At 45.3% G+C, this 24214-nt stretch overlaps 2 protein-coding genes across 2 annotated transcripts in view; one reads left to right on the top strand and one right to left on the bottom strand.

Moving 5' to 3' along the window:
* The window catches only part of LARS1 (leucyl-tRNA synthetase 1), a 379820-nt gene that overhangs the window by 147646 nt on the left and 207960 nt on the right, over positions 1-24214 (bottom strand). The gene's annotated exons all lie outside the window — the stretch shown is intronic.
* Positions 4156-5472, top strand: POU4F3 (POU class 4 homeobox 3). Its single transcript, XM_063123293.1, has 2 exons — positions 4156-4188; positions 4519-5472. The coding sequence occupies exons 1-2, from the start codon at positions 4159-4161 to the stop codon at positions 5470-5472; spliced, it is 984 nt and encodes a 327-aa protein (XP_062979363.1). The 5' UTR covers positions 4156-4158.

The following is a 24214-nucleotide window of genomic DNA, read 5'->3' as shown; positions in this document are numbered from 1 at the left end:
CATTAAGATCACCATTTGAGAGCCATCTCTGAGCCTCAGGAACAGTGATATGGCCTTCTTAATGCTGGCACCTTGCCCTTGTAATTCCCTCCTGAGGTAAGTTCACCTAGTGCTGCCCCTGTTCTCTTTTCAGTGCCAGATGAAAAGCTATATAGGCAGTAAGCCTACATAAGCCAGTTGCTGGGGAACATGGATGGGAGGATGCTGTTGCACTGTATCCTGCTTGTGGGTCGACAGCTGGTTGGCCACTGTGTGAACAGAATGCTGGACTAGATGGGCCCTTGGTCTGATCCAGCAGGGCTCTTCTTATGTTCTAGAACCTTGAACTGTTAGTTACATGAATGTTATGCTAGGGTTTAAGTATGTTTTACTGGATTTGAGTTTCAGCTTAAGAGTGGCTAATACATTGCAGGCAGGCAATGCAATTATCTCCAGTTCCTGCCTTTGAAAGCCTTTTTGGGTAGTGGTCCCCAATCTTGAGAAACCATAGCTAGGGACATAGCTAGGGACATTCTTCTTATCAAAGCAAACATCTTTGAGTGGATGCATGCAGGCAACATCCAACATGCCTCTTACCCTTCTCAGTCACTAACTCTTTGCTCTCTGATCCAGGTGCTAAACTAGGGTGTTATTTAACAAGATTGGTATTCATTTCCCACCATTAAGGATGGAGGTAGGAGAGAAGGATGCCAAGCACCACAAAGTCCTCTTCTTCCTGAAACACCCATCAGGGACTTCTCCTTAGAGCAGCCTTCCCTGCTGATGCCCTCCAGATATGTTGGACTACAACTCACAGCATTCTGCAACTAACCATGATGGGAGATTCAGGACAGATAAAAGGAAATACCGACTGTATACCTTTGCCGGCACAATTGAGAAGTCAAGTTTGAAAGCCTCCCACAAATGACACCAATCGCTGCCATGTAGAGCAGGGTGGGCAGAAGGCATATGTCCTGATGTTTGGAACTTCAACTCCCAGAAGCCACTGACAGCATGGTCAATGGTCAGGAATGCTGGGGGTTGTCATCCAAACCATCTGGAGTTCTACTTTCTGCTCAACCTGGGCAGGGCCACCTCCCCCCTCCCCCCCCCCCCATGCACGCTTGGTGGCCACTTCCCCTGGCCATGCTCTGCCCTGGCTCCAAGCCTCTCTGACGTCTCTCCCCTTTGCCCAGGGCTGTGGCTCTGCCCATGTGGCTGCCAACTTTCCCTGGCTTCCACATCCAGTATTGATGCTCGTTTCTCTCTGGTTCCCCTGTGCTTGCTCCCAGGGATGGAAAAGAGGGGGAAAGTTTGGGCATTGGATGCTTTTGCGGGTGGCAGAGACAGCTTGGCTCCCCATAGCTGAGCAGAGAGTTTGCCAGACAGGAGGGAAGCCTCTCCCCACTCCCTTCCTCTGGAAATAAATGAAAACAGGCAGCATGGGCCAGAGTCTAAACCTGAACAAAGATCTTGATCCTCGTTGACAGTCAGGAGCCGGGCCTGGTCGCTTCTGGGGGTGGTCATTGTACCAATTGCTGCCACCAGTAACAGGGCTTTGACTATTTTGGTTATTTGCTTTCTTTTCTGCTTTCTGCCTTCAGGGTGAATCCATCCAGGGGAGTTGCTCTGTCTCCTCCGGGCTTGTAAGTACAAAACAAGGCCAGATCTACACCAAGCAGGATATGAAACTTTGAAAACATTTTGAAAACTGTTTATGGAGTGTCTCCTTGACCTCAACAGTTGTCACTAGTGTTATAAACCATTTTAAAGCAGTAGTGTAGATCCTGCCCAACTCCCCTCGCCTGGAACCACGCGTTTGGAGTAACTCCACCATGGTAACTACCTCACTTGGCACCTCTCCACCTCCACAAATCTGGAATAGTTACCCAGAGACCCTTGCAGGAGAAGAGTGATGTGTTTGGGGCAGGAGAGGTCACAATAAATGAACTTACCTCAACCCTTCTCTGTTCGTAAGAGTTCTTTTCAGAGATAACCCAGAATGTTTAATGGATATTAACATATCTGGGATCTAATATCTTCCCGCAATGCCTGTTTGTATATTCTTATAATTCCCCCTTGAACAGTCAAGTCTCCTTAATTAACACCCCCACACACACAAGCCGCATAATAATTTCTCTCCCATCATTCCATTGTCAGGAGGCTCCTATGTTTGTGTTTCCCGGGCTAACACCCTACACTACCCATGAAAGTTGTCCACAGCACAGCAAGTCTAGAGCTGAAGTCAACTTGACTTCCCTTCAGGAATTTCTGCAGTTTACTTTTTAAAAGCAGCATCAAGCCGAAGCAAGCTCTTTGTCTTTCATTAAAAGAGTCAGATCATTGTGCAACTGATCAATTCAGAAATCAGTTTCAGCATGTCTTTAGTATAGTCAGACTACAAAACCCAGGAAGAAGGGGTGTCAGGGGATCGAGGATTATAGCTTTTTCTTCCGTGGGAGGAAAGAATCCGCAGTGCTCGGCTTAGGTTAGAGATTTGCCTCGATTCTAGCGAAAGCCAATCCCATTTGACATCGGAGAGAATGTGATTTGGGAGATGGGAGCGCAAGGGGAACAGTGTATATTCACTTGGACTTAGAATCAGTGGAGGCCGGTGGCTTCGATTTTGGTGGGGCTGTGAATCCACTCTGGGTTTCAGTTAGAACTAGACGGACCTCTGAAGGAGCTATCCAAGGTGCTGAACCCTATCCTTAAACTGGATTTAGCACCTCGGATAGCTCCTTTGGAGGTCCGGCTGGTTCTAACTAAAACCCAGAGTGGATTCACAGCCTCACCGAAATCGGACCCATCAGCCTCCACCGTTTAGAATGCGGCCCAGGCGTGTACATCAGCAAGTTGGGTTGTGAGTTTTTTAAGCCAAGTATAAGTGGGACTTAGTTAACTCTGGTCGCGAGCAAGACTTTCGGCTCGTCGTTTCGCAACAGGTCGATGCGCAATGGGCCGCCCCAGCACAGAGGCGCCGGGTGCGTCTTGGCCTCTTCCGCGCGTCGCCACGTTCGATTCTGTCTTGGGCTCCTTTGAAACGCCTCTGCCCGAGGCAGCCCCTGGCCAATCCCGCTGGAATCTTAGCAACCATTCGAAACAACAACAACAACAACAACAACAACAGGTGGGCGGGTGGGGGGGGGAGAAAAGGCAGATCAACTCCCCTCTGGCCACCTTGGGACTGTGGCAGGTGAGATCTTTGGGAGATTGATCAGTGGAGGCTGGTGGCTCCGTTGTCAGTGGGGCAGTGAATCCGCTCTGGGTTGCAATCAGAACCAGTCAGACCTCTAAGGGAGCTATCCAAGAAGCTGAACGCTTGTTGGCCCATGTTCCAGCACCTTGGATAGCTTCTTTAAAGTTCTGGGTAGTTTTCAATGTTAGCCCTACTTAGAGCAGACCCATGAAAATGAACATGGCGTAGGTAAGTCATGACTAACCGAAGTCCCACTTATTTCAATGAGTCTACTCTAAGTACGGCTAACATTGAATTATTATTATTATTATTATTTATATAGCACCATCAATGTACATGGTGCTGTACAGAGTAAAACAGTAAATAGCGAGACCCTGCCTACCCTCTGCCTGGTTCTGACTGAAATGCGGAGGGGATTCACAGCCCCACTGACATGGGAGCCACCCGTCTCCACTGCACTTGACACACACGACCCGAAAGTTTTCCGTCCTCAGCCAATGCGAGCAGCCACCCTTGTTAGACAAGCTCCGCTTGCTCGGCTTTGTCAGAACCCTTCCTGGGTTCTCGGCCGGCCAGCGGGACAGCTGAGCGCCCCCCTCCTCCCACTCCGCGCGGCGTCTCCCTCCTGAGTGCCTGGTTCCCATCCCTGTGGGGCTCCCTTCCCCTTTCCTCTTGCTGCCAGTCCAAGCACGCGTGCGCACAGGGTGCTGGTCCCATCACAGGCAGAGCTGCTTGTAAGATGAGTGAAGAAGCCGAGATGGAAGCAGGCGGGGTGGGGTGGCGGGGGAGGGAAGGGAAGCGAAGCTTTGTCATTGAAAATCGCTCACTTTGACAGTCGCCAGCCAGAGAGCCAACCCTGACTCGATGTCAGGGGCTGCCTACCTGCAAGGTGCGCCAGGATGATGGCCAAGCAGCCGTTCAGCATGCACCCTGCCCTGCAGGAAGCCAAGTATTCCAGCCTGCACTCCAGCTCGGAGGCGATGCGCCGCGTGTGCCTCCCAGCCCCGCAGGTATGTAGATGAAGCATAATTACTGCTTTAAGGCACATTTTTTGACAGGCCCCAGCTTAATGTTTTTTTCATGTCGCCAGAACAATCGCGCCTCTCTCTCTCTCTCTCTCTCTCTCTTTCCCCGACCCCTCCCTCTCTGATCCACATGTCTATTCAAGCAAAGCATCTTCTGCCTTCATATTAATTTTTATGACCTGAGCTTTGAGGAGGAATCTCTGTGCTTGAGAGAGAGAGAGAGAGAGAGAGAGAGAGAGAGAGAATGTTTTTGAATCCAGACTTGACAGTATTCCCCACTGACTGCGCTCTGCGCGTTCTTGCTTGCAGCTCCAGGGCAATATATTTGGAAGCTTTGATGAGACTCTGCTGGCCCGGGCTGAAGCTCTGGCGGCTGTGGACCTGGTCTCCCACGGCAAGAGCCACCCTTTCAAACCAGACGCCACCTACCATACCATGAGCAGCGTCCCCTGCACGTCTACCTCGTCGCCCACCGTGCCCATCTCGGCGCCCGCGCCGCACCACCACCACCACCATCACCACCACCACCACGCCGTGGCGCACCAAGGCCTGGACGGCGACCTGCTGGACCACCTCTCGCCCGCGCTGATGGGGGGCCCCGAGCACGGCGCCGTCATGGCCGCGCAAATCCACCCGCACGCCCACCCGCACCTGGGCGCCGCCATGGGCCACCTGCACCAAGCCATGGCCAGCATGGGCCACCCGCCGCCGCCGCCCTCGGCCGCCGCCGCCGCCGCCGCCGCCCAGGTCTCGGCGGCGTCCCACAACGGGCTGGCGTGCCTGAGCGACGTCGAGTCGGATCCGCGGGAGCTGGAGGCGTTCGCCGAGCGCTTCAAGCAGCGGCGGATCAAGCTGGGCGTCACGCAGGCCGACGTGGGCGCGGCGCTGGCCAACCTGAAGATCCCCGGCGTGGGCTCGCTCAGCCAGAGCACCATCTGCCGCTTCGAGTCGCTCACGCTGTCGCACAACAACATGATCGCGCTCAAGCCGGTGCTGCAGGCGTGGCTGGAGGAGGCGGAGGCCGCCTACCGCGAGAAGAACGCCAAGCCCGAGCTCTTCAGCGGCGCCGAGCGCAAGCGCAAGCGCACCTCCATCGCCGCGCCCGAGAAGCGCTCGCTCGAAGCCTACTTCGCCATCCAGCCGCGGCCCTCCTCCGAGAAGATCGCCGCCATCGCCGAGAAGCTCGACCTCAAGAAGAACGTGGTGCGCGTCTGGTTCTGCAACCAGAGGCAGAAGCAGAAGCGCATGAAGTACTCGGCCGTGCACTGAGACGCGGCCGCGGCGCGGGAGGCTGGGGGCTCCGGTTCCGGTGGGGCGGCGAGTCCGCGCTGGGCTCTGGGCAGAGCCGGCGGGGCACTGAAGGGGCTAGCCGAGGGGCCGAGCCTCTTTGGGGGCGAGGGCTCGGCACCGTGGAGCGCTCCTTTGGAGTCCAGGCCGGTTCGGTCAGAAACGCAGAATGGATTCACAGCCCCGCCGAAATCGAAGCCCCCAGCCCCCACTGGACGTAAGCAAGAACCAGAGATCGATGAACTGAAAACCTATAGTACAAGTAAAACAGGCAACCGACCAACAGCAGGGATCAACTCGGAAAGGGCAGCCCGACCAAGCCACAAAGCCATTGACCTTAAACGTCCCTTCCTTAACCTTCTTCTTGCCAGTGCAGCCGCCGCTCCGTCATTTCCTTTGGTCTGCCTTCCGTTGCGCTTCGCGGGGTTATCGGATGAAAAACAAGACTAGCAAGCGACCCATTGATAAAAAACAAAAACAAAAAGCGAAGTGTATTTATTATTCCCCGCCCCCGCCGCCCGCCCCTCTCATCTTTCTGGGTTCCGATTCACTTGATTGTGTGTCTTCTTGTGCACTAGAGTGTATGACGCTTGTCACTTTTGTTGGGAGAGTTGAAACTTGAAAGGTACTCGTTTCTTAAAATAATAATTTTAAAAATGCAATAAGAAATATAGTAGATGTAAGTTTGGTGGTAGCAGGGAAATATGTCACCTCTGGGTTTATATAATTTTAATTTAAAGAGGGGGCCACCAGAGAGTGAAGATTTATTCAGATTTGTGAGATATATATAGATATATAGATATATATGGCTATTTTCTTGAAAGCCATATGTTCTAATCTTAGTTCAAGTTTGGGGTAACTTGCCCTGGTCCACCACCCTTTACTTGCGTGGCCAACTGCATGCTGTCTGAGATCCATTGATACTTTTTAAAATACTCTGGTGGTTTCTTAAAGGGAGAGAGAGAGAGAGAGAGAGAGAGAGAAAGGACTCTATTTTAAGCCGGTGACATAATAACTGGACTGCTCCTCGGGTTGTTCCTGTTAACACAAGCACGACTATCTCCAGATGAAGTTCTTTATTTTCTTGGAGGGGGAAGGAAAGTAGATTTAAAGCTGGAGAGAGAAAGCAAAGCAAAAAACAGTTTAACACCCCGATTCTAGGCACGTTTACAAGGGACTCATTTATTTCAATGGGAACCAAACAAGTATTTTAAGATAATCCCGAGCCATTAAATGGACATTTGACATTGACCTCCATGAGGTGAGGGTTGCGATCCATTGGATGCAACTTCGTTTCCAGCCCCCCCCCCCCCGCCCCCAAACCTCTCCCTGGTCGAAAGGATACACTTCCATTGGGTCTTTTTTTTTCCCTTTTCCTTTTTTTTTTTTTTTTTTTTAGTAAGCCAGGCTTGCACGCACATAGGGCGACCCGCCAGACTAATTGTGTGAGTCGAAATTCGAGGGGTTTCAGCTGATTGACTTACGTGGGTCTGGTCGGCTTGAAATCTAACCACTTTCACTTGGACGGGCTGCAGACGAGTTTTTTTGCACTGAACCTCGAAACACCGTTGAACCTCCGTCCACCAGTACGGACTTGCACGGGAGAGGAGTCCTTCTAAAAGAGATGTCAGTCCTCTTCCGGTTGTTTGTTTGTTTGTTTGTTTTAAATGTAAACCCGTCTCTGTACTAAACAAGGGGTTGTCAAACATCTCGAGGAATTCGCCCTTTCTTCCTCTCCCCCCCCCACCCCGCCCGACATTTTATAATTCCTTCCTATAATTTGGGCATTTTGTGCTCCTCTATGATCTTCCCTCCCCCTTCCCTCTCTCTCGGAATTACATTCTGAAACTTCTCTAATAAAATGCTTTATTTTTCAACCCGAATGGACGTTTTCTTCTCTGCCCAAATTCCCAACTTGTTGTTGTTGCTGCTGCTGTTATTTAGAAAAGAGAAAAGTTTTAGACGTGGCAAAAAGTGAAGACAGCGGTACAGAAAAAGATGCACCTGAAAGGGGACAGAAACCACTGACTTTCTTTATAGCTTCTGCTACTTTGGTAGATTTAGCTGTCAAGCTATTCATTAGGATTATTTATCTATTGCTTAATATATTTATGTTGTACTTAGTTTGCAACCAGATTTTCTTCCTTGCAAATCAGATCTCCTTTTTTATGTTATATCATATTTTGGCTGCTCGTGATAATAACACTAAATTCCCTGGAATTATATTTTTGTTTTTTGTTTTCATATATTGTTTACCACTCTTCTCAAGTGTGCACTTTTTATTGGACTATCAAAGTTCTGGAGAAGGAGAGAGAGAGAGAGAGAATGAATTATACAACAATACCCATTGCTAGTCTTACACTGTCTTGTGGTTAAAGCTTACTAATCTTGAAAAGTATACATGCAAAACATATCGCAGTTCATCATCATCATCATCATCATCATCATCATCAAGCCAAGCAACAGAGTTTAGCCAGAGTCCTTCTTTCTCATCATGACAGGAATGACACTTCATTCTCGGAAGTATCATTTTTATAAAAGAAGAAGAAACCGCTGCTATCAAAGGTTCATTTGGAATTCTGTTTAAAAGAAAAAGAGGGCTTTTGTTTATAAATCCCAGAAGCACCTTAAATGATTAAAAATTAATGCTCGAAGCCCAGTGATCTTCTGAATATCTCGCCTTGGCATTTCCATGAATATCTAGCCATAAAACTCAGGCTAGATTCTACACCCTGTTTTTGTTTTAAAGCACCCCATCAAGTCTTTTTTAGTTCGTGGTGGGAGTCAATAGAAAGATCACCAAGTTCCTTTAAACATCCCGGTTTTATTTATTTATTTATTCTCAATGAGCCCCGATGATTCCTCTCCCCCCCTCAATCAAATGTCCTTTAATAATAAATGCCCTTGTGTCATTACATTATATTGTGGGTTCTGAAATTTTAAAATAAGGTTGATGCAATATTAATTGGGTAACGTGGTATAAAAAGGGCTGAAAGCAACGTTGCCTGCATCCTCTCTCCACTCACTGCTAGGATTTGAAGAAAGGCTCTTTTAAGGGATGCCTATTGTTGCTGTTTTTAAAACTCCAGGTAAGATATCTCTAATGATTTTCTCAATAACATCCCTGTTAACTTAACCTGTTGTATTTTATTGTGAGTCTACACACACACACACACACACACACACACCATTTAATATATACCATTCCTGTCAAGTCCCAAAATGTTTTTGCTGCTACCTAGTTCCTCACTCACCTTCAATAACATTCAGCTTTTCAAATGAAGAACTTACTTGTCAGACTGAGATTTTCAGGGGGAACTTACAGCAGTCCTATATGAAGATTGATTTGAGAAGCTTGAAAAATATGGAACAAATATGGAATCGCAGTCCATTAAAAGAAAAACCTGGGAAACTATCCCATTATTCTCTGTCTCTCTGTCTGTCTGTCTCTCTCTGGTACGATTTTTAGAACCAAAAACTTCCCCAAATTTTCACATTAGCAGAAGCAGATTTCTGAAACTCTGCTTCGTTTCTCCTCTGGCTGTCCAAAGTTGGTGGGTTTCAGCACCAGGACAGCTCCCAATGATTTAATTAAAAAAAACGTAAAAACAAAAACAGCTACCGAAGAAACCTCAGAGCATTCCACGGTTACAAGGTGATTTCCTTTTCTACTGAATTATCCAGTTTTACTCCCGGTTCTGTCTTTATTGCGTCCTAGATGTCCCTTTCAAAACAAAGGAACTCTTTTATTTATAAATAGTTGTTGGATTTTATTAGCTTCTCCGTTTTTATTGTGCACCCGTGCAAACACAGCCTTGCACTGCAGTTAGCCTGTCTCTAAAGTGAAGACAGGCTGGTAGCTATGTTGAGTTAGTAAAACAGCAAACTGGAATAAAGTTGGTATCTGTTTCGCATTTACTTTCTCGTCTACATAGTTCGCTGACTATGATCTTCTGGGTGAGTCTGGGTGAGCAAGATCAGAGTGGATCAGGTGAAAGACAAAGCAGAACAAAAGCGATCTTGGGGTGGGGGTGGGGAGGAGAGAAAGAAAGAATTAAAAAGGACAGAAGAAAGAGCCATCTCTGTGTTACATTTCTCAGCTTTTGATATGTATTGAACACTGCTACCTATTTACGTTTATGGACAATAGAAGTGTTATGTCTGAGTTTTGTTTGGTCTAAAACTTTGATCGGCTCCTATTTCGTTCTTCTACAAAGCGATCCAATGCATGCTTATTCGGGTGTAAACCCAGGTGACTTCAAAAACACTTACTGCTGCGAAAGTGTGAGCGAATCCTTGAGTTTCTCTGTTGTACTGCGCTGCCAAAGGCGATTTGGTGTTCGATTTCTCCTTCCACCCACAACTTTTGACGTAGTGTTTTGACGACATAACGCTCAGCAGCCTACACTTGTTACTTGCCCAAATTTCCCAGGAGCTGCGAGGCCGGCAATGTTTCTGTGTATGAAACGGAGGATGAAGGGAGAGAATTCAATTCATTCTCTCTCTCTTTCTCTCTCTTTAATCACTTTCTTGTGATAGGCTTCAAATAACCTAGGAGAGTTTCTGTCTGGCCGATCTTTCTCGTTCACCGCAGTTATATTATAAACTAGACACGTTCAAGCAGATCTTGTGGAATATATATATATATATATATATATATATATATATATATATATATATATATCACACACAGAGAGAGAGAGAGAGAGAGAGAGAGGGAGGGAGAGGGAGAGAGAGATCCATTGTATTCAACAAGATCTACTTGTCCTTGTCTAGTTTATAAAATAGGTGAGTAGTTTTATAACTCGGTTAGTGTGTGTGTGTGTGTGTGTGTGTGTGTGTGTGTGTGAGAGAGAGAGAGAGAGAGAGAGAGAGAGAGAGAGAGAGAGAGAGAGAGAGAGAGAGAGAGTTCCAGTGTATTCAGTACAATCTCTTGCTTTTGTCTACTTTATAAAATAACTTTTTTACTTTAAAAGAGGGGAAGGGTGAGCTGGTAACCAAATTCTGCCGTCGGGACTTGTTTCAGCTCTCGCATGCTTGAGGAAACCCTGTTTTGGGAGTGTCCCTCCTCTGATCTAGCTAAGCGATCCTTCTGCCTGCCCTCCCCCAATGAACCTGCTCTTCCCTTTCTCTCCCGCTGTGCATGCGTGTTCATGTCTTCTCCGGGTTTGCTTTCCTCCTCCTCCTCCTCCTCATGTCCACGTCTCCTAAATCAAGGCAGTTAAAGGCTCAGCTCCGATGTCAGTGGGGCAGGCAACCCGCTCTGGGTTTCAGTCAGAACACTAAAGGAGCTATCCAAGGTACTGAACCCGTTTTGGCGATGGGGTTAAGCACTTTGGACAGCTCTTTTATGGTTCTGGCTGAGCCTGACTGAAACTAGAGCGGATTTAGGGCCCCTTGACATCGGAGCCACCAGCCTCCACTGGGCTCATCCACCACCACTTCGCCCTCCCCCTCCCCACCCCGCCCAAGGCGCTGATCAAGTCGTTTCCAAACCACCCAACCTTGTAATTGCATCTATTCCTATGGGCCACTCTGAGCTGGAGTCACTCTCGGGGGATCGAATCAATTAGTCATTAGGCGGCTCCATTAGCCCCTTAATACAAATGTCTCGTGTCAATTCTCTTGTATGCGAATGAATTAAACCAATACAATGATTAGTGCAAAGACAGAGTGGGGTGGGGGAAGCAGCGCAGCACTGCGGACCCGTCGCTGCTGCCCAAAAGCCACGGGGAGGTCTACCTTACCCTGTCTAGAACTGAGTAGGGAAAGTTTGATTCCATCCGGAAGGAAATGCCTATATAGAACTGCTCAGTGGAGGCTGGTGGCTCTGATTTCAATGGGGCTTTGATTCTATTCTTGTCAGAACCAGTCAGAACTCCAAAGGAGCTGTCCAAGGTGCTGAACCCCCATTAGTTTTGGCACCTTGGATAGCTCCTTTGGAGGTCTGGCTGGTTCTGACTGGAACCTAGAATGGATTCATAGCCCTACCGAACTCGGAGCCACCAGCCTCCACTGAAACGGCTGCCACTAGAACTTCTAGACTGCGGCCACCAGCAGCTTCCAGTTAGCAGGCGCGCGGGGATGGGGGGAAGCCAACCCAGCAATCCCGTGCGCATGTATTTGGAAAAGGAAGCCCTATTGAATGCCTTGGGATTTACTTCCGAGTAAGCATGCATGAGATCGGGCTGCAGGGGCCGTAAGAAGAGAACAGCCGGCAGGGGTATAGGTGGGGTGAGAGACACTACGTTAGCATGTTTTTAAAAGCCTGCCCCAAAATTGATTCCTTCTAAATGGAAAGTCTGTTATTAAATTGCCTTTCATTCTAATTGGGGGGGAGGGGGGGCTTGCAAGCCGAAGCCTGGCCCGTTTGCAGTCATGCCAAGGGTGGCTCTAAATGAAGAAATGAACGATATTTCTGAGAACTTGAATTCTGCCTCCAGGGGAAAAAAGAAAAGAAAGAAAGATAGGGGGCGAAATCCAAATGATGCACACACACAAAAAGAATAAATTATGGAAATAAAAGAAACAATGCTAATTTGTTTCTAAATTGTGCTGTTAATGACAAGGAGGTAATTAGGACAAGTGATGGGTGGCTGTTTGGGCAAGTATGAATTCCATCATAAGAAGGGAACGGGGCTGAGATATGAACGGAGGAAAGTTGCAATCCACAATGCATTAATTTCTACAATAGTCCAGTCCAGAAAGTTCCTAAGGAAATTTTCTAAAGGTTACAGCCCAGTTCTCAGTCAATCAAACGTGCAATCAAGGACATAGAGGGGTTGTTTCTGTCCCTATTTCACTTATCCCCCCCCCCACAATAAAGGAGGTTATTTGGTTCATGAAACAGAATCCATGTTTGTTGTGAGCCGCTTTGGGGCACAGTCCAACAAGGAAAATCAACACGTAACTGAACTATCTTAAAAGTGGGAAAATAGATAAAGGGTTCTGTCAGCCGCTTGGTGTTGAAAAGAAAGATTGTGTAGGCATATCAGAATGCACATTTGCACTTACAGCACATAACCATGTACAATTTATTATATTAAAATCAGTGGAAGCTGGTGGCTTCACTTTCGGTGGAGCTTTGAATCCACTCTGGGTTTCAGTCAGAACCAGCCAGAACTCTAAAGAAGATATCCAAGGTGCTGAACCTATTCTGAGAATTCTGTTCAGCACTTGAATAGCTCCTTTAGAATTCTGGCTGATTCTAACTGAAATCCAGAATTAAATCACAGCCCCATCTAAATAAGAGCCACCAGCCTCCACTGATTGAACTACAATGGATAAATACATGCTTTTCAGTATATAGCAGCCTTCCCCAATCTGGTGCTATCCTGATGTGTCAGGCTTTCCCATCAGCCCCAGCCATCATGGTCAATGGTCAGGTATGATGGAAGTTGTCGTCCAAAACATCTGGAGGGCACCAAGCTAGGGAAGGCTGGTATATACCATATACACCAGCTTCCCCCGCAATTTTGCTGGGTTAATCCACCAAACATCATGTTCCTTGCTTGTAGCCAAGACAACTTAGAATGCAATATGGCTGGGGAATGCTGGTAGTTGTATGAGTTTTTTTCTGTCTAAACATGCATAGAATTGTGCCCTTAATGGCTTTGTGCAGTTCCTAAGAGGTGGAGAAGCTATATTTCAAACTAGCTAGTGAGAGCATCACAAATCACAGGTGTGAACCCCCCCCTCTCTCTCTCTCTCTTTCACACACACACACACTTCAACAGACCTAAAGGACAGCTGTGAGCCAATCGTGTAATCGCAATTCTAAATATTAAAATATTTGATGGAGAGGTGTATGTCTGTAAACATGGTAAACACATACATGGAAACTTTGCCCTGTCTTGGATTTCAGGCACATGTGTACAGACACATACATGAGGACACATAGTAGACACACTGCAAACACCTCTTTTTCTTGTATTTTGTGGACAAGTGTCCAAAGTCAAAGAATTTGTCAGATATCTATGGGAGAGTTGGGTAACATATGGCCCTCCCGTTGTTTTGGCCTACAACTCCCATCATCCCTCACCATTGGCTATGCTGATTAGGGCTGATTGGAGTTGACAGCCAAAACATCTGGAGGGCCACAAGTTGCCCACCCCTGCTTTAGAGAGATGGGGGCTGCATCCCAGAGTTGAGGAGCAGCCACAGAGAATGACAGTCTTCATGTCATCAAGGTGCATCATGGATATTGGCCGACTGTCTTGCCTCTGGCTGTCCAGCTGATTGGGCTAGTTGATTTTCAGATGCCTTCCAATTGCCTTCCAGAGCTTTAATTCAAAGGAAGATAGATTAGTAACACTGTGTATTAAACTGCAGTGCTTGGGGGCGGGGGGCTGTTTATTTTGGAGTCTAAGGCAGAATACCCAAAAGAACCTCTACTCCCATGAACAAATGAAACTCAGGAAGCTCTCCTCTATGAAATTCATGGAAGCTGGGGCGGTGCACTCCCCAGGAGATTGTGCCCAGAGATATCTCTGTCTCTCGCTATGCCAATCATTCCTGACATCCAAAATCTGGCATCTAAAGCAGCCAGACCACTTTGCCTCATGGTGGGGCTAGGGATGGATGAGAATTTTGTTTCAGATTGGTTTTCATAAGGATTTCCCTAGATTTGCAAAGTTCTCCATATTAGAGATTTTAAAAAACTTGACATTTTTTAAAAAAGAATGAATGTGGAAGAAACTGAAACTGTCTGATTGGTGCATCTAGGCCATTGAATGTTTTGCTCTTAAAAGTCTGAGCCTGAATCTCTGTGTATTCAACCATCTTTGCGGTACTGAATTAGAGTTGCCATCTCTTTTCTTGATCTTTAACAGCTACAGGTACAACATGGTCCTCTCTATTCTAGGAATAGCTCTGATATTGAATTTGGCTGGTTGAGAATGTCATCTCAGTTTTTTGTTTGTTTGTCTTTTTATAAGATCAAAACTCACAAAGTTTTTTCATATTCAGAAGAAAGAACTTGATATTTAACCATTTTGAAAGTGGGAGAAAGAGAAACTGATAGATTCACCCATCCCTAGGTAGCGCTACATCTGGTTTTGTTGCTGCTGCTACGGCAGAACTGGGAGCCACTGTGCTATAGCGGTTAAGGTGCTGGACTAGGACTTAGGAATCCAGAGTTCAAATCTCATTGGGTGACCATGAAGCTCACTGGGTGACCTTGAGCCCATCACTATCTCTCAGCCTAACCTAACTCACAGGGTTGCTGAGTTGATGGAATGTGGGTGGGGAAGAATCATGTATGCCCCTCAGAGTTCTTTATATGAAGGATGGGATATAAATGACACAAACAAACAGATGGTCTGGTTTATACAAGAGGGAATCTAGCATAAAAGCACATTAGAGAGAGTGGAATCCAACTCAAGGCAAAATTTAGCATTCTCAATCATACTAGCTCACCCGTGAGATAAGAGTCTACTCTCCATGGTGGTCAAGTCAATCCTCCAGATGGAGACATGATAGCATGTCTGCTACAAACCTTATAATATTCATTTTTACTCTTCATGAAAGACACTTGAACAAAGCAGCTGGCCCACTATTTCTTTAGCAAAAGTACTAAAGATGTGAAACATAAAGCATTCCTTCTGCATGAGGCCTGCAATGTGCGAGGGCTATTTCTTCATTCCATTAGAGGAGTCAGTCCAGAAAGGATTTTGTTTTAAGAAATCTTTACATCAACATGGCAACAGTCAGAAAGCAGGGAGCATTTTTTTTTTAATCTAATAGGTTGGCCTTGCCAAAACGCACCCTCCAGTTGGGTTGGGACTACAACTCCCATCATCCCTAACTGGTAAGCCAATGGGCATGCTGTTTGGGGATGGTAGGAGTTGTAGTCCAAACCATGTGAACAGCACCAGGTTGGAGAAGGCTGCAATAGGTATAAGGTTACCAGGTACAAAGGTAGACAGATTTCCTTCTGACCTCACTGCTTACAATTCTTCCCCATATATCCTGACCATGCTCCTGTGTTTTTCACAATAGCTGGACAAGAACATTTATCCAAAGAAGCTTTTCCTGGCATGGAGAGAAAGTTAGGGGGAGAAAGCTCCATGTGCTAAAAGTCAGACTGCAGATAAAAAGTACAGGAGAAAGAGCAGCAAAATCAGTTTGCAGACTCAATCAAAACAGAACTCCTTACTTTAATACCATGAGGGAGTCCTAATTGCCCCTGATAACTTGTAAACTGCTCAGAAAGCTTCGTCTATGGGGCAGTTTAAAAATTATTATAATAATAATAATAATAATAATAATAATAATAATAATAATAATAATACTACAATACAGAACCCACAAATAAACAAAGAACAATCGTATGAGTGGCTCAGGAAGGGTGAACTACTTCCTGAAGGAGAAGGATTCCTAATAGCTATACAGGATCAAGTTATAGCAACGAAGAACTATCAAAAATACAACATAAAAGATAACAGTGTAACAGCAGATTCATGTAGGAAATGTCATCAATTCCAAGAAACAAATGACCATGTAACAGGAGGGTGTAAAATTCTGGCAGGAATGGACTATACGGCCAGACACAATGCAGCTGCTAAAATAATTCAGCAAGAACTGGCCATCAAATTCAACCTCATCAAACAACCGACACGATACTATACATACTCACTCGAAACAATCTTGGGAAATGAAGATAATAAAATATACTGGGACAGAACAATTCATACAGACAAGACAATACCTTGCAACCGACCAGATATAACAGTTATAGACAAAAAAGAAATACACACTTACCTCATTGATATAGCAATACCTAATGACAAAAATGTTGTAGAAAAGGAAGAGGAAAAGAGAGAAAAATATACACCACTGGCCATGGAAGTTAAAGAACTATGGCAACAGGAAAAGGTCACAATTATTCCATTAGTCAAATCAGTCACCAGCAGCACATCAAAAAACTATACAGAAAATCTTCAGAAACTGGGCCTACCAATATACATCCACACAAACATCCAGAAAGCAGTCATACTTAAAACATGCTCAATTATCACAAAATTCTGAAACAGTAAAAGACAGAATGATCTGGCAAAGCCTGTCCTGTCAATCTAGAAAATAATAATAATAATAATAATAATAATAATAATAATAATAATAATAATAGAACTGCTTGTGAATTTTATTTTAGTTTTCTCACTTTTTCTTTTTCTTTCTGCAAAGGGCATTCTTGTAGCAGAGGAGATTCTTGTACAGACTAAAAGTCATAGAGCTATCATGTCTAGCTGAGTGGCCAACAAAAAATGTTAGAGTTCAATTAATATAACAAAAATATAGTTTATATTGAACTGATTCAGTGAAATGAACTCATATGCAGTGATCTCAGGTGAGATCACTGCAAATTAGCAACATTGCACCAATGTTGCTAATTTGTTCTACTGATGGGGCTCCTGTGCGTTTTATTGCTATGTGTCAAGTAGAAATTCACCAGATGAGGCTTTTCTTTACATGTCAATGCATTGATGCGGGAAGCTTCACCTGTCGAATTTCTGCCTGCCATGAAGCTATTAGACTTGTCTCATGCTTCCTCCAAGGAGCTGAGGGTGGCTTATAAAAGTTGTCCCATTTGTCATCTCACTGTAAGGCAGTGGCGGCTGATGGCACCAATTTCAGTGGGGCTGCGAATCTACTTTGGGTTTCAGTCCAAACCAGCCAGAACTCTAAAGGAGCTATCCAAACTGCTGATGCATTGTATTTTCTTTCTTTTTTTAGAGAAAGGTGTCTAATAAAATTTAACAACAACAACAACAACCAAAATTGGCTGGTTGACCTTGCCTGGTACCACAATCTGGGCCAGGTCCTGGCTGGAACTTCCATACGGCTGAATAAATTGTAATTTCTTCAGCTGACTGTTTTTATCAGCGTTGACTGCTCTGCTTTAAAATTAAATAGCCCATGAACTTTCAAAATTAAATATTATGTTCAATAGACTCTGACATGCAGTAGAAGGAGAAAAGGCTTCTTTGAAGCACAGAGACCAAGTGAGAATTCTCTAGGCCTGGCACACAGGTGAATTTTTCAAGATCTGCGGATGCAGAATTTGAAAGTTAGAGCTGCCAAGCTAGGAATCTGATGATATCATTAGAAAACTTGCGAGCTGGATGTGAAGGCTTGTTCCAAACTAGAGGATGTGATGCAAAGGACCAATGCTGATGCTGAACCTTCTGAAGCTCAATTTGGCCCTTTTGGTGCTATGTAGCACTAAAGCTGCCATTTTAAAAACAACAACCAAATGCCCAATTTGCATGTGGTGGGTGGTGGGGGTGGTTGCCACTGCTGAATTCAGTGGTTCGGTGTGGGATATGGGGGGGGGGGCAGAGATGCATGCAGCCCATAGCCCACATGTTGCTCCCACCTTACTCTATTTTGTGCCATTGTATGTGCCATGGATTGTGCAAGTTTCTCAAAGGAACAGGATCTCTATGAAGTCTGAGTCTTCTCTGATCCAGCTGATGTTGGCCTGGGCCAGTCTTACTTGCAGGACATGCCTCTTTTAAAAATGCATCCTCCCCCCCCCCCCCCGCCAGATAGAAACCTGGCATCTCTCCAGAAGAAATGGCTTCAGAATTACAGCCCAAGGGACCTAATTCAAAATAAACTTCTTTTTTAAGGATCGGGGTATTTTAATTACTGGCAGAGATTTAAGCAATGTACAGTTTGTCTACCTATCTCACCACTGCTCAGGTTTGTACAGTACGAAGGTCTAGACCTATAACGGTTTATAGCATACCGCTGTTACCCCTTATCAACCAGAATAAAAATAAGCATGGCTCTCTGCCATGTGTCCCCCTTCTCTGGGCAGGTGGAATTTTTAGAAATGAAACAGAGAAAAAGCAACAACAAAAACAACAAGCCAGCTCCAGAAAACAATGAGTAAGAGAGATTAACTGAGATGTTTGTCTCCAGACATCTCCTTAAGGTTCAGAAGAAACTTCTGCTGATCTTCCAGATGGTGCAACATGACCTGTACCAATACAGCCACAAGTGGTGTCCACAACAATTCCCATAAGGCTTTCAAAGGTCAATTGCTGATTAAATGAACTAACTCAGTACTGCCTTGAAGTTTGTGCTTCAGTTGGGAAAGCCCAAAGGCTGTGATTCTAGGACTACTTTCCACTGAAGGAACTTTTGTTGACATCAGTGGGATTAGCAGCACAATCTCGAAAGTTGTAATCCTCTACCCACCGAGATTGTGTCCCATTGAACTCAGTGGGGATGTACTTCTCACTGCATGGTGATTGCATGGTGAGTGTACTTATTACTAAGTAAGGCTGCAATCAAATACCCACTTGCTTGGGAGTAATTTAGCTCAAGGAGGCTTACTTCTGAGTAGACATGCATAGCATTGCACTGTAAGTGAAATCAGGAGGACTTACTCCTGAATGAGCGACCTTGCCCTCTCTACCCAAAGACTGTCAAGCATTTATTGCATTAAATGCAACTTGTAACCCAGGATGCAACATGTTATTCATTACTGAGATCTTCCCACCCACCCCTCCAATTTACAGATGAAGGAAATGCGACAACCAGTGTAAAATATCCTGTGTGTTCTGTGGAAATGTCCCACAATAATAATCCCATTAGCAAATAAACCTTTCTCTGGCCGTGACCCAAAGAGGAAAGACAATTCCATGCTGGGCAGGATGGAAGAGTGGGTTGTTCGGTCCCTGAAATAATGCATATATGTAAAGTGTGTGTGCAGGAGAGAGAGAGAGAGAGAGAGAGAGAGAGAGAGAGAGAGAGAGAGAGAGAGAGAGAGAGCTTGCAAGCTTAAAATTGAGCACAGGAGGCTCCTTTCCATGTGAGCCACTAACAATGGATTTTTCCTACCTCTGTTCTGTGCTTGTTTCCTAATATCCTGCTCGGTGTCTCCCGAGGACAGCAGACGGGAGATGAAAGCAACGAAAACCAAACACGCCATCGGCGGCGTTCACTCAATTGATTTTTACACAAAATTTGCCTTCATGCTCGAAGGATGGAAAAATGATACCATTAATAATGAATCGGGAAAACAAATGTGGGGAGGAAATCAATAGAGGCGCATTTGGTGTCATAGGGAGATGAGGAGAAGTGGTGGGAAGGGAAATCTCGCTACAAACATCCAATTAGCAACACAGAGGTGTGTGCTTTGGCTGCATTATGCAGTAGGGACCTTTTGGGGGCAAAGGAGGATGTAGCCTTTTTCTGTGATATGCATCACAGAGATATGCCCAGGGGGAGAAGCTGCTGGGTGGGGGAGCACAGGTAGAAAGAGATGCACAAAGGTAGAAAGGGATGCACACTCCCCACAGTGTGACATCTAGGAAGCATGCTAGCCAAAACCACACCTGGGAGATTCAGCCTTATTATTATTATTATTATTATTATTATTATTATTATTATTATTATTATTATTATTATTTGCATACTGCCCCATTGCTGAAGCTCTCTGGGTGGTTTACATAAGACTTAAAAACAATATACAAAATTTAAACTACAAAAACATTTGAGAATGATAAGCAAAGACTCAAAGCACTTTTTGGAGCTGTGTGCCCATTTTCAAAGTGCCTGCTCAGAGACGTTGTAGCTCAGTGATAGAACTACACACTTTGCATGTAGAAGGTCCCAGGTTTAGGGTGACCCGGGAAAGAATCTACACGTCGTACTGAAGGCGCCTGCATGCACCTCCAGTCCGCCCTCAAAACGATGGTGTAGACGGAGAAAGAAGAGACGGAGGAAGAGGCAGAGGAGGAGGAGGCTGGGGAACCAGCCGCGTCCTTGCCGCTGCCACCGCCGCCTCCCCGCCGGTCTCCTGCTGCCGGGGTAAGAGCCACCCAGGACGGAGAGCTCAGCAGAAGCAGAAGCCGAGCTCTCTGACCCGGGTGGCTCTTACCCTGGCAGCAGGAGGCCGGCGGGGAGGCGGCGGCGACAGCGGCAAGGACGCGGCCGGTTCCCTAGCCGCCTCCTCCTCCGCCTCTTCTTTCTCCGTCTACACCATCGTTTTGAGGGCGGACTGGAGGCGCAGATTATGAAAAGGAGGACAGGGCTCCTGTAAAGAAAAAAGCAGCTCTCCTGAAGCAAGAGTAGAGGAGAAGCAAGACAGCATTAAACCAACCTTCAATTCATAGGTATGTTCACTTCTCAGTGAAACTACAAAGGTGGGACGAAACTGATAGATACATTGTGATTCTTTTTTTGTTACACCTACATTTAAATACTTGGCCTGGTTTAATTGCCAGTCCCTCCCACTAGGGAAACCTGGGAACTGTAGTTCTATAAAGGGGAATTATGGGCCTCTGACTAGATCACAGGATAGCTGAGAGTGTTTAACTGAAGTCACCAAACTGCAATTTCCAGAATGCTTTGGGGGAAAGCATGGCCGTTAAACTGGCATAAAACCAATATAGGGTACAGTGGTTTAGATTTAGTTAAGTTTCGATCTGCCTGTTGAATTGGAATGTATGCATTGAGCAGGGAGTTGGAATCGATGGCCTTATTTGGAGTGGTGAGAAGTTCCAGGGGCACCCAGGATTCAATTTCCTTAGAAGAAGGCCACTGAGACTTATGGCATTTCACATATATCCATGCTGAGAATAAAATGAGATTATCTGAGTAGAAGATGAAATCTGCTTCCCAGAAGATTTCTAGGGAAATCCATAGTGCTGTAGGATTTCCTGCAGTGATAAAGTATGTTCTCTGCCTCCCTTTTAGCTACACAAACAGACCTCAATCTCAACCTCCCTGGCCCCTTGCTTAGTGGGGGAAAGAAAGATGAGCCATCTCCCCCATCACCTGTGCCTTCTTGGGCCATCCTAGCTCTCATTGAAACACATCGCCATAAAGGTACCAGCTATCAACTGTCATAGAGTGTCATCCTCTCCCCCTCTGGAGACAGCTCAACAGCATATGGCTGTGGCTGGATTTGTGAACTGGTCCTACAACAGTCTCTAGTAAGCTAATGATGGCAAGTTCCTCCAGCTTCTCCTCATTTGTTATGTTCTCAGAACAAGCCACAATACGAGACAATTACGAGAACTTCAGCCAATTCATTTCTAGTGGGTTTAAGAAGTTTATTTAATCCTTTGTTGAAACGTGGCTGTTGTCATTGATATTCTCCTCAGATTTCACACAAACAGACACACACAGCCCCAGCACCACCAGCACCACTCCCTATCTTTTAAAACCCTGATGAGAAAAACAAGACATATGACAGCGGCTAAGCTAAAATGGGGAGGAAATATGCTCCCTAGTGGTTCTAAAATATGTATCTGCAATGTTACATTCAGCAGACAAATATGTAAGACACCAGAATGTAAAATTGTGACATCATCTTTGTTGACGTGAGCTTCACTCACATCTCCACTATTGAAAATGAGACTTCCTTCCATTCCACCTGTTGTTTCAGCTTAATCAGTCTTGGGACACTAAGCACATTTTGCTACAGGCAGAAGTGTTCATCTAGAGCAAACAGTGTGGAGATGCAGAAAAAGCTGAGGGAGGAAGTCTTATTCTGCACTGATGTTAAATGAAAGAGAGCGTATTCCCATCCTATCACCTCACTATTGGTTATCATCCCACTAGGCTAGAAATCAGCTACCTTAGGCTATACTACTGGAACTTGGCATATTCAGATGCCTACCTATCTGCATGCTCTTGTCCAAGCAATTGAGGATTTGGATTCAGAAAGAAATTTGACTGGAGAGAGTTCCGATAATTGCCATTCATTTTGGTTCAGGAAACTTTCCTATAGACACAGTGGAATTTTCTCTAGGATCAGATCTTTGGGAGGAAGCCAGGTCACATGTGTATGGGGCTCAACTGCAAAATGGATTTGACGTCTCCACCGCATGGGTTGTGCACTAGAGTCTGAATGGTGCAATTCCATGCTTTTGGCATGGGATGGAAATTACCTTTTGCCACTTTCTCCACTCTGGTTTTGTACTTTAGAGGCATTTCTCAAACTTTTTCAACATGGCTCCTCGTTTCTAAACTTAGTCTAAGTTCCATTACTTCCCCACCCCATCCCCACCCCGAACACCAAATGACATCCATCCTTTCAGTGGTGATCAGGGCCAGATCTACACTAATGCTTTATGGACTTTATAACAGTTTTGACAACTGTATATGGAGTGGGTCCTGGGCCCCAACAGTTGTCAAAACTGTTATAAAGCACTTTAAAGCAGTAGTGTAGATCCTGCCCAGGTGGCAATCTGCATTTTCAGCCACGTGCATATAGAATTGCATGTTTGTTAACAAAATCATTGATAAAATGTTCTGCCTCAAGAAAGCAGAAACTAAGCCAGGACCTAAACTATTGTTTTATAACGGTATTGAAGTGCACTGACAACTGTTGGGGCCCATTGACATATGCCATATACCATTTTCCAACTGCTTTCATAGTGTCAAATCCTGCTTGGTGTAGATCTGGCCTAATTGACATCTGTTTCAGATGGTGGGGAGAAATGAGCAAATGCAACAGCAAACATTAAGCTTCTACTACACTCCCTGATCCCTGCATCAAGACCAGTGTATTTTTGTTTTAAAAGCTGAGCTGGTCCGGATTCGCTGCAGAATCAGCAATTAATTTATTATTTATTCATTGCATCCACATCCTGCTTTTCCCCCCTTCAAGGCAGCATATTTAATCCTCATCCTATCCATTTTATCCTCACCATAACAAGCCTGTGAGAAAGGTTGGACTGAGAGTCTGTGACTGGACCCAAGTCACCCAGTCAGCCTCCATGACCAAGTGGGAGTAGAACCCAGATCTCCCAACTCCCAGTCCAACCACACTGGCTCTCACTACATTGACTACATTGGCAATTTTAGTTCATGATCTTTCCAGCATAGCCATGCTGATTTCCAGTGTCTTTATTAAGGTAGCATGTTGTAGATCAGTGGTAGAGCACCTACATTGCATGCAGAAAGTCCCAGGTTCAATCACCACCATCTCCAGGTAGGGTGAGTCCTTGCCTGAAACCCTGGAGAGCTGCTGCCAATTGGGAGAGATGGATCCATGGTCTGACTCAGTGTGAGGCAGCTTCCTGTGTTCTCCTAAATGTTGTGTTGGTAATTGATCAATTTGACTCTTCACATTTTCTATTATGCCCATACAGCTGCATCTGGTTAGGTTCAATAGAAGAGAAAATAAAAACCAAACACACAGGAGAGAGAAAAAATCTAGAGGACATTTCTAGATTTAAGTAAAAGTTCTACTGTATGATTGCTCCAAATTTCACCCTGACTGTTGAGTATGAGTATGATCCTTAATGTGAATTATTATTTATAAATTACTGAGGAGTGCCATATCCCCATTACTCAGAACATAAGATCTGGGAAGCAAACTCAGCCATCACCTGCCAAAAGAGCACAGCATTTGGGCAGTGCAAAGTTAATTATCTAGCAACGGCTTAAAAGGAGAATGGTCTTTTTGTTCACTATAACTCTGCCATGGACCTCTTGGAGATATTGGTTTTCCTTAGTGTTTCTGTGCGCAACACCTTGGTTTAAATTTGCATGTGTATCCCATTCTGGGGCCCTGAATTCAGTAACAGTTCAATAACAATTAATAAGATCTAGAAAATTGGTTTGGCAGCTGACAAAAAGCTGGATCCAGATTTAGTCATTCTTAGAGCAGATCAATCAAAAGCAATGGGACTTACGTTTGCCATGACTTAGTCTCGTTGATTTCAATGGGTCTGTTCTATGTATGTCTAACTCTGAA

This window comes from Elgaria multicarinata, chromosome 3 (assembly GCF_023053635.1).
Source record: "Elgaria multicarinata webbii isolate HBS135686 ecotype San Diego chromosome 3, rElgMul1.1.pri, whole genome shotgun sequence".
NCBI lineage: Eukaryota > Metazoa > Chordata > Lepidosauria > Squamata > Anguidae > Elgaria > Elgaria multicarinata.
The sequence above is the reverse complement of the archived record's forward strand: the minus strand, read 5'-3'. Positions and strand labels throughout refer to the sequence as shown.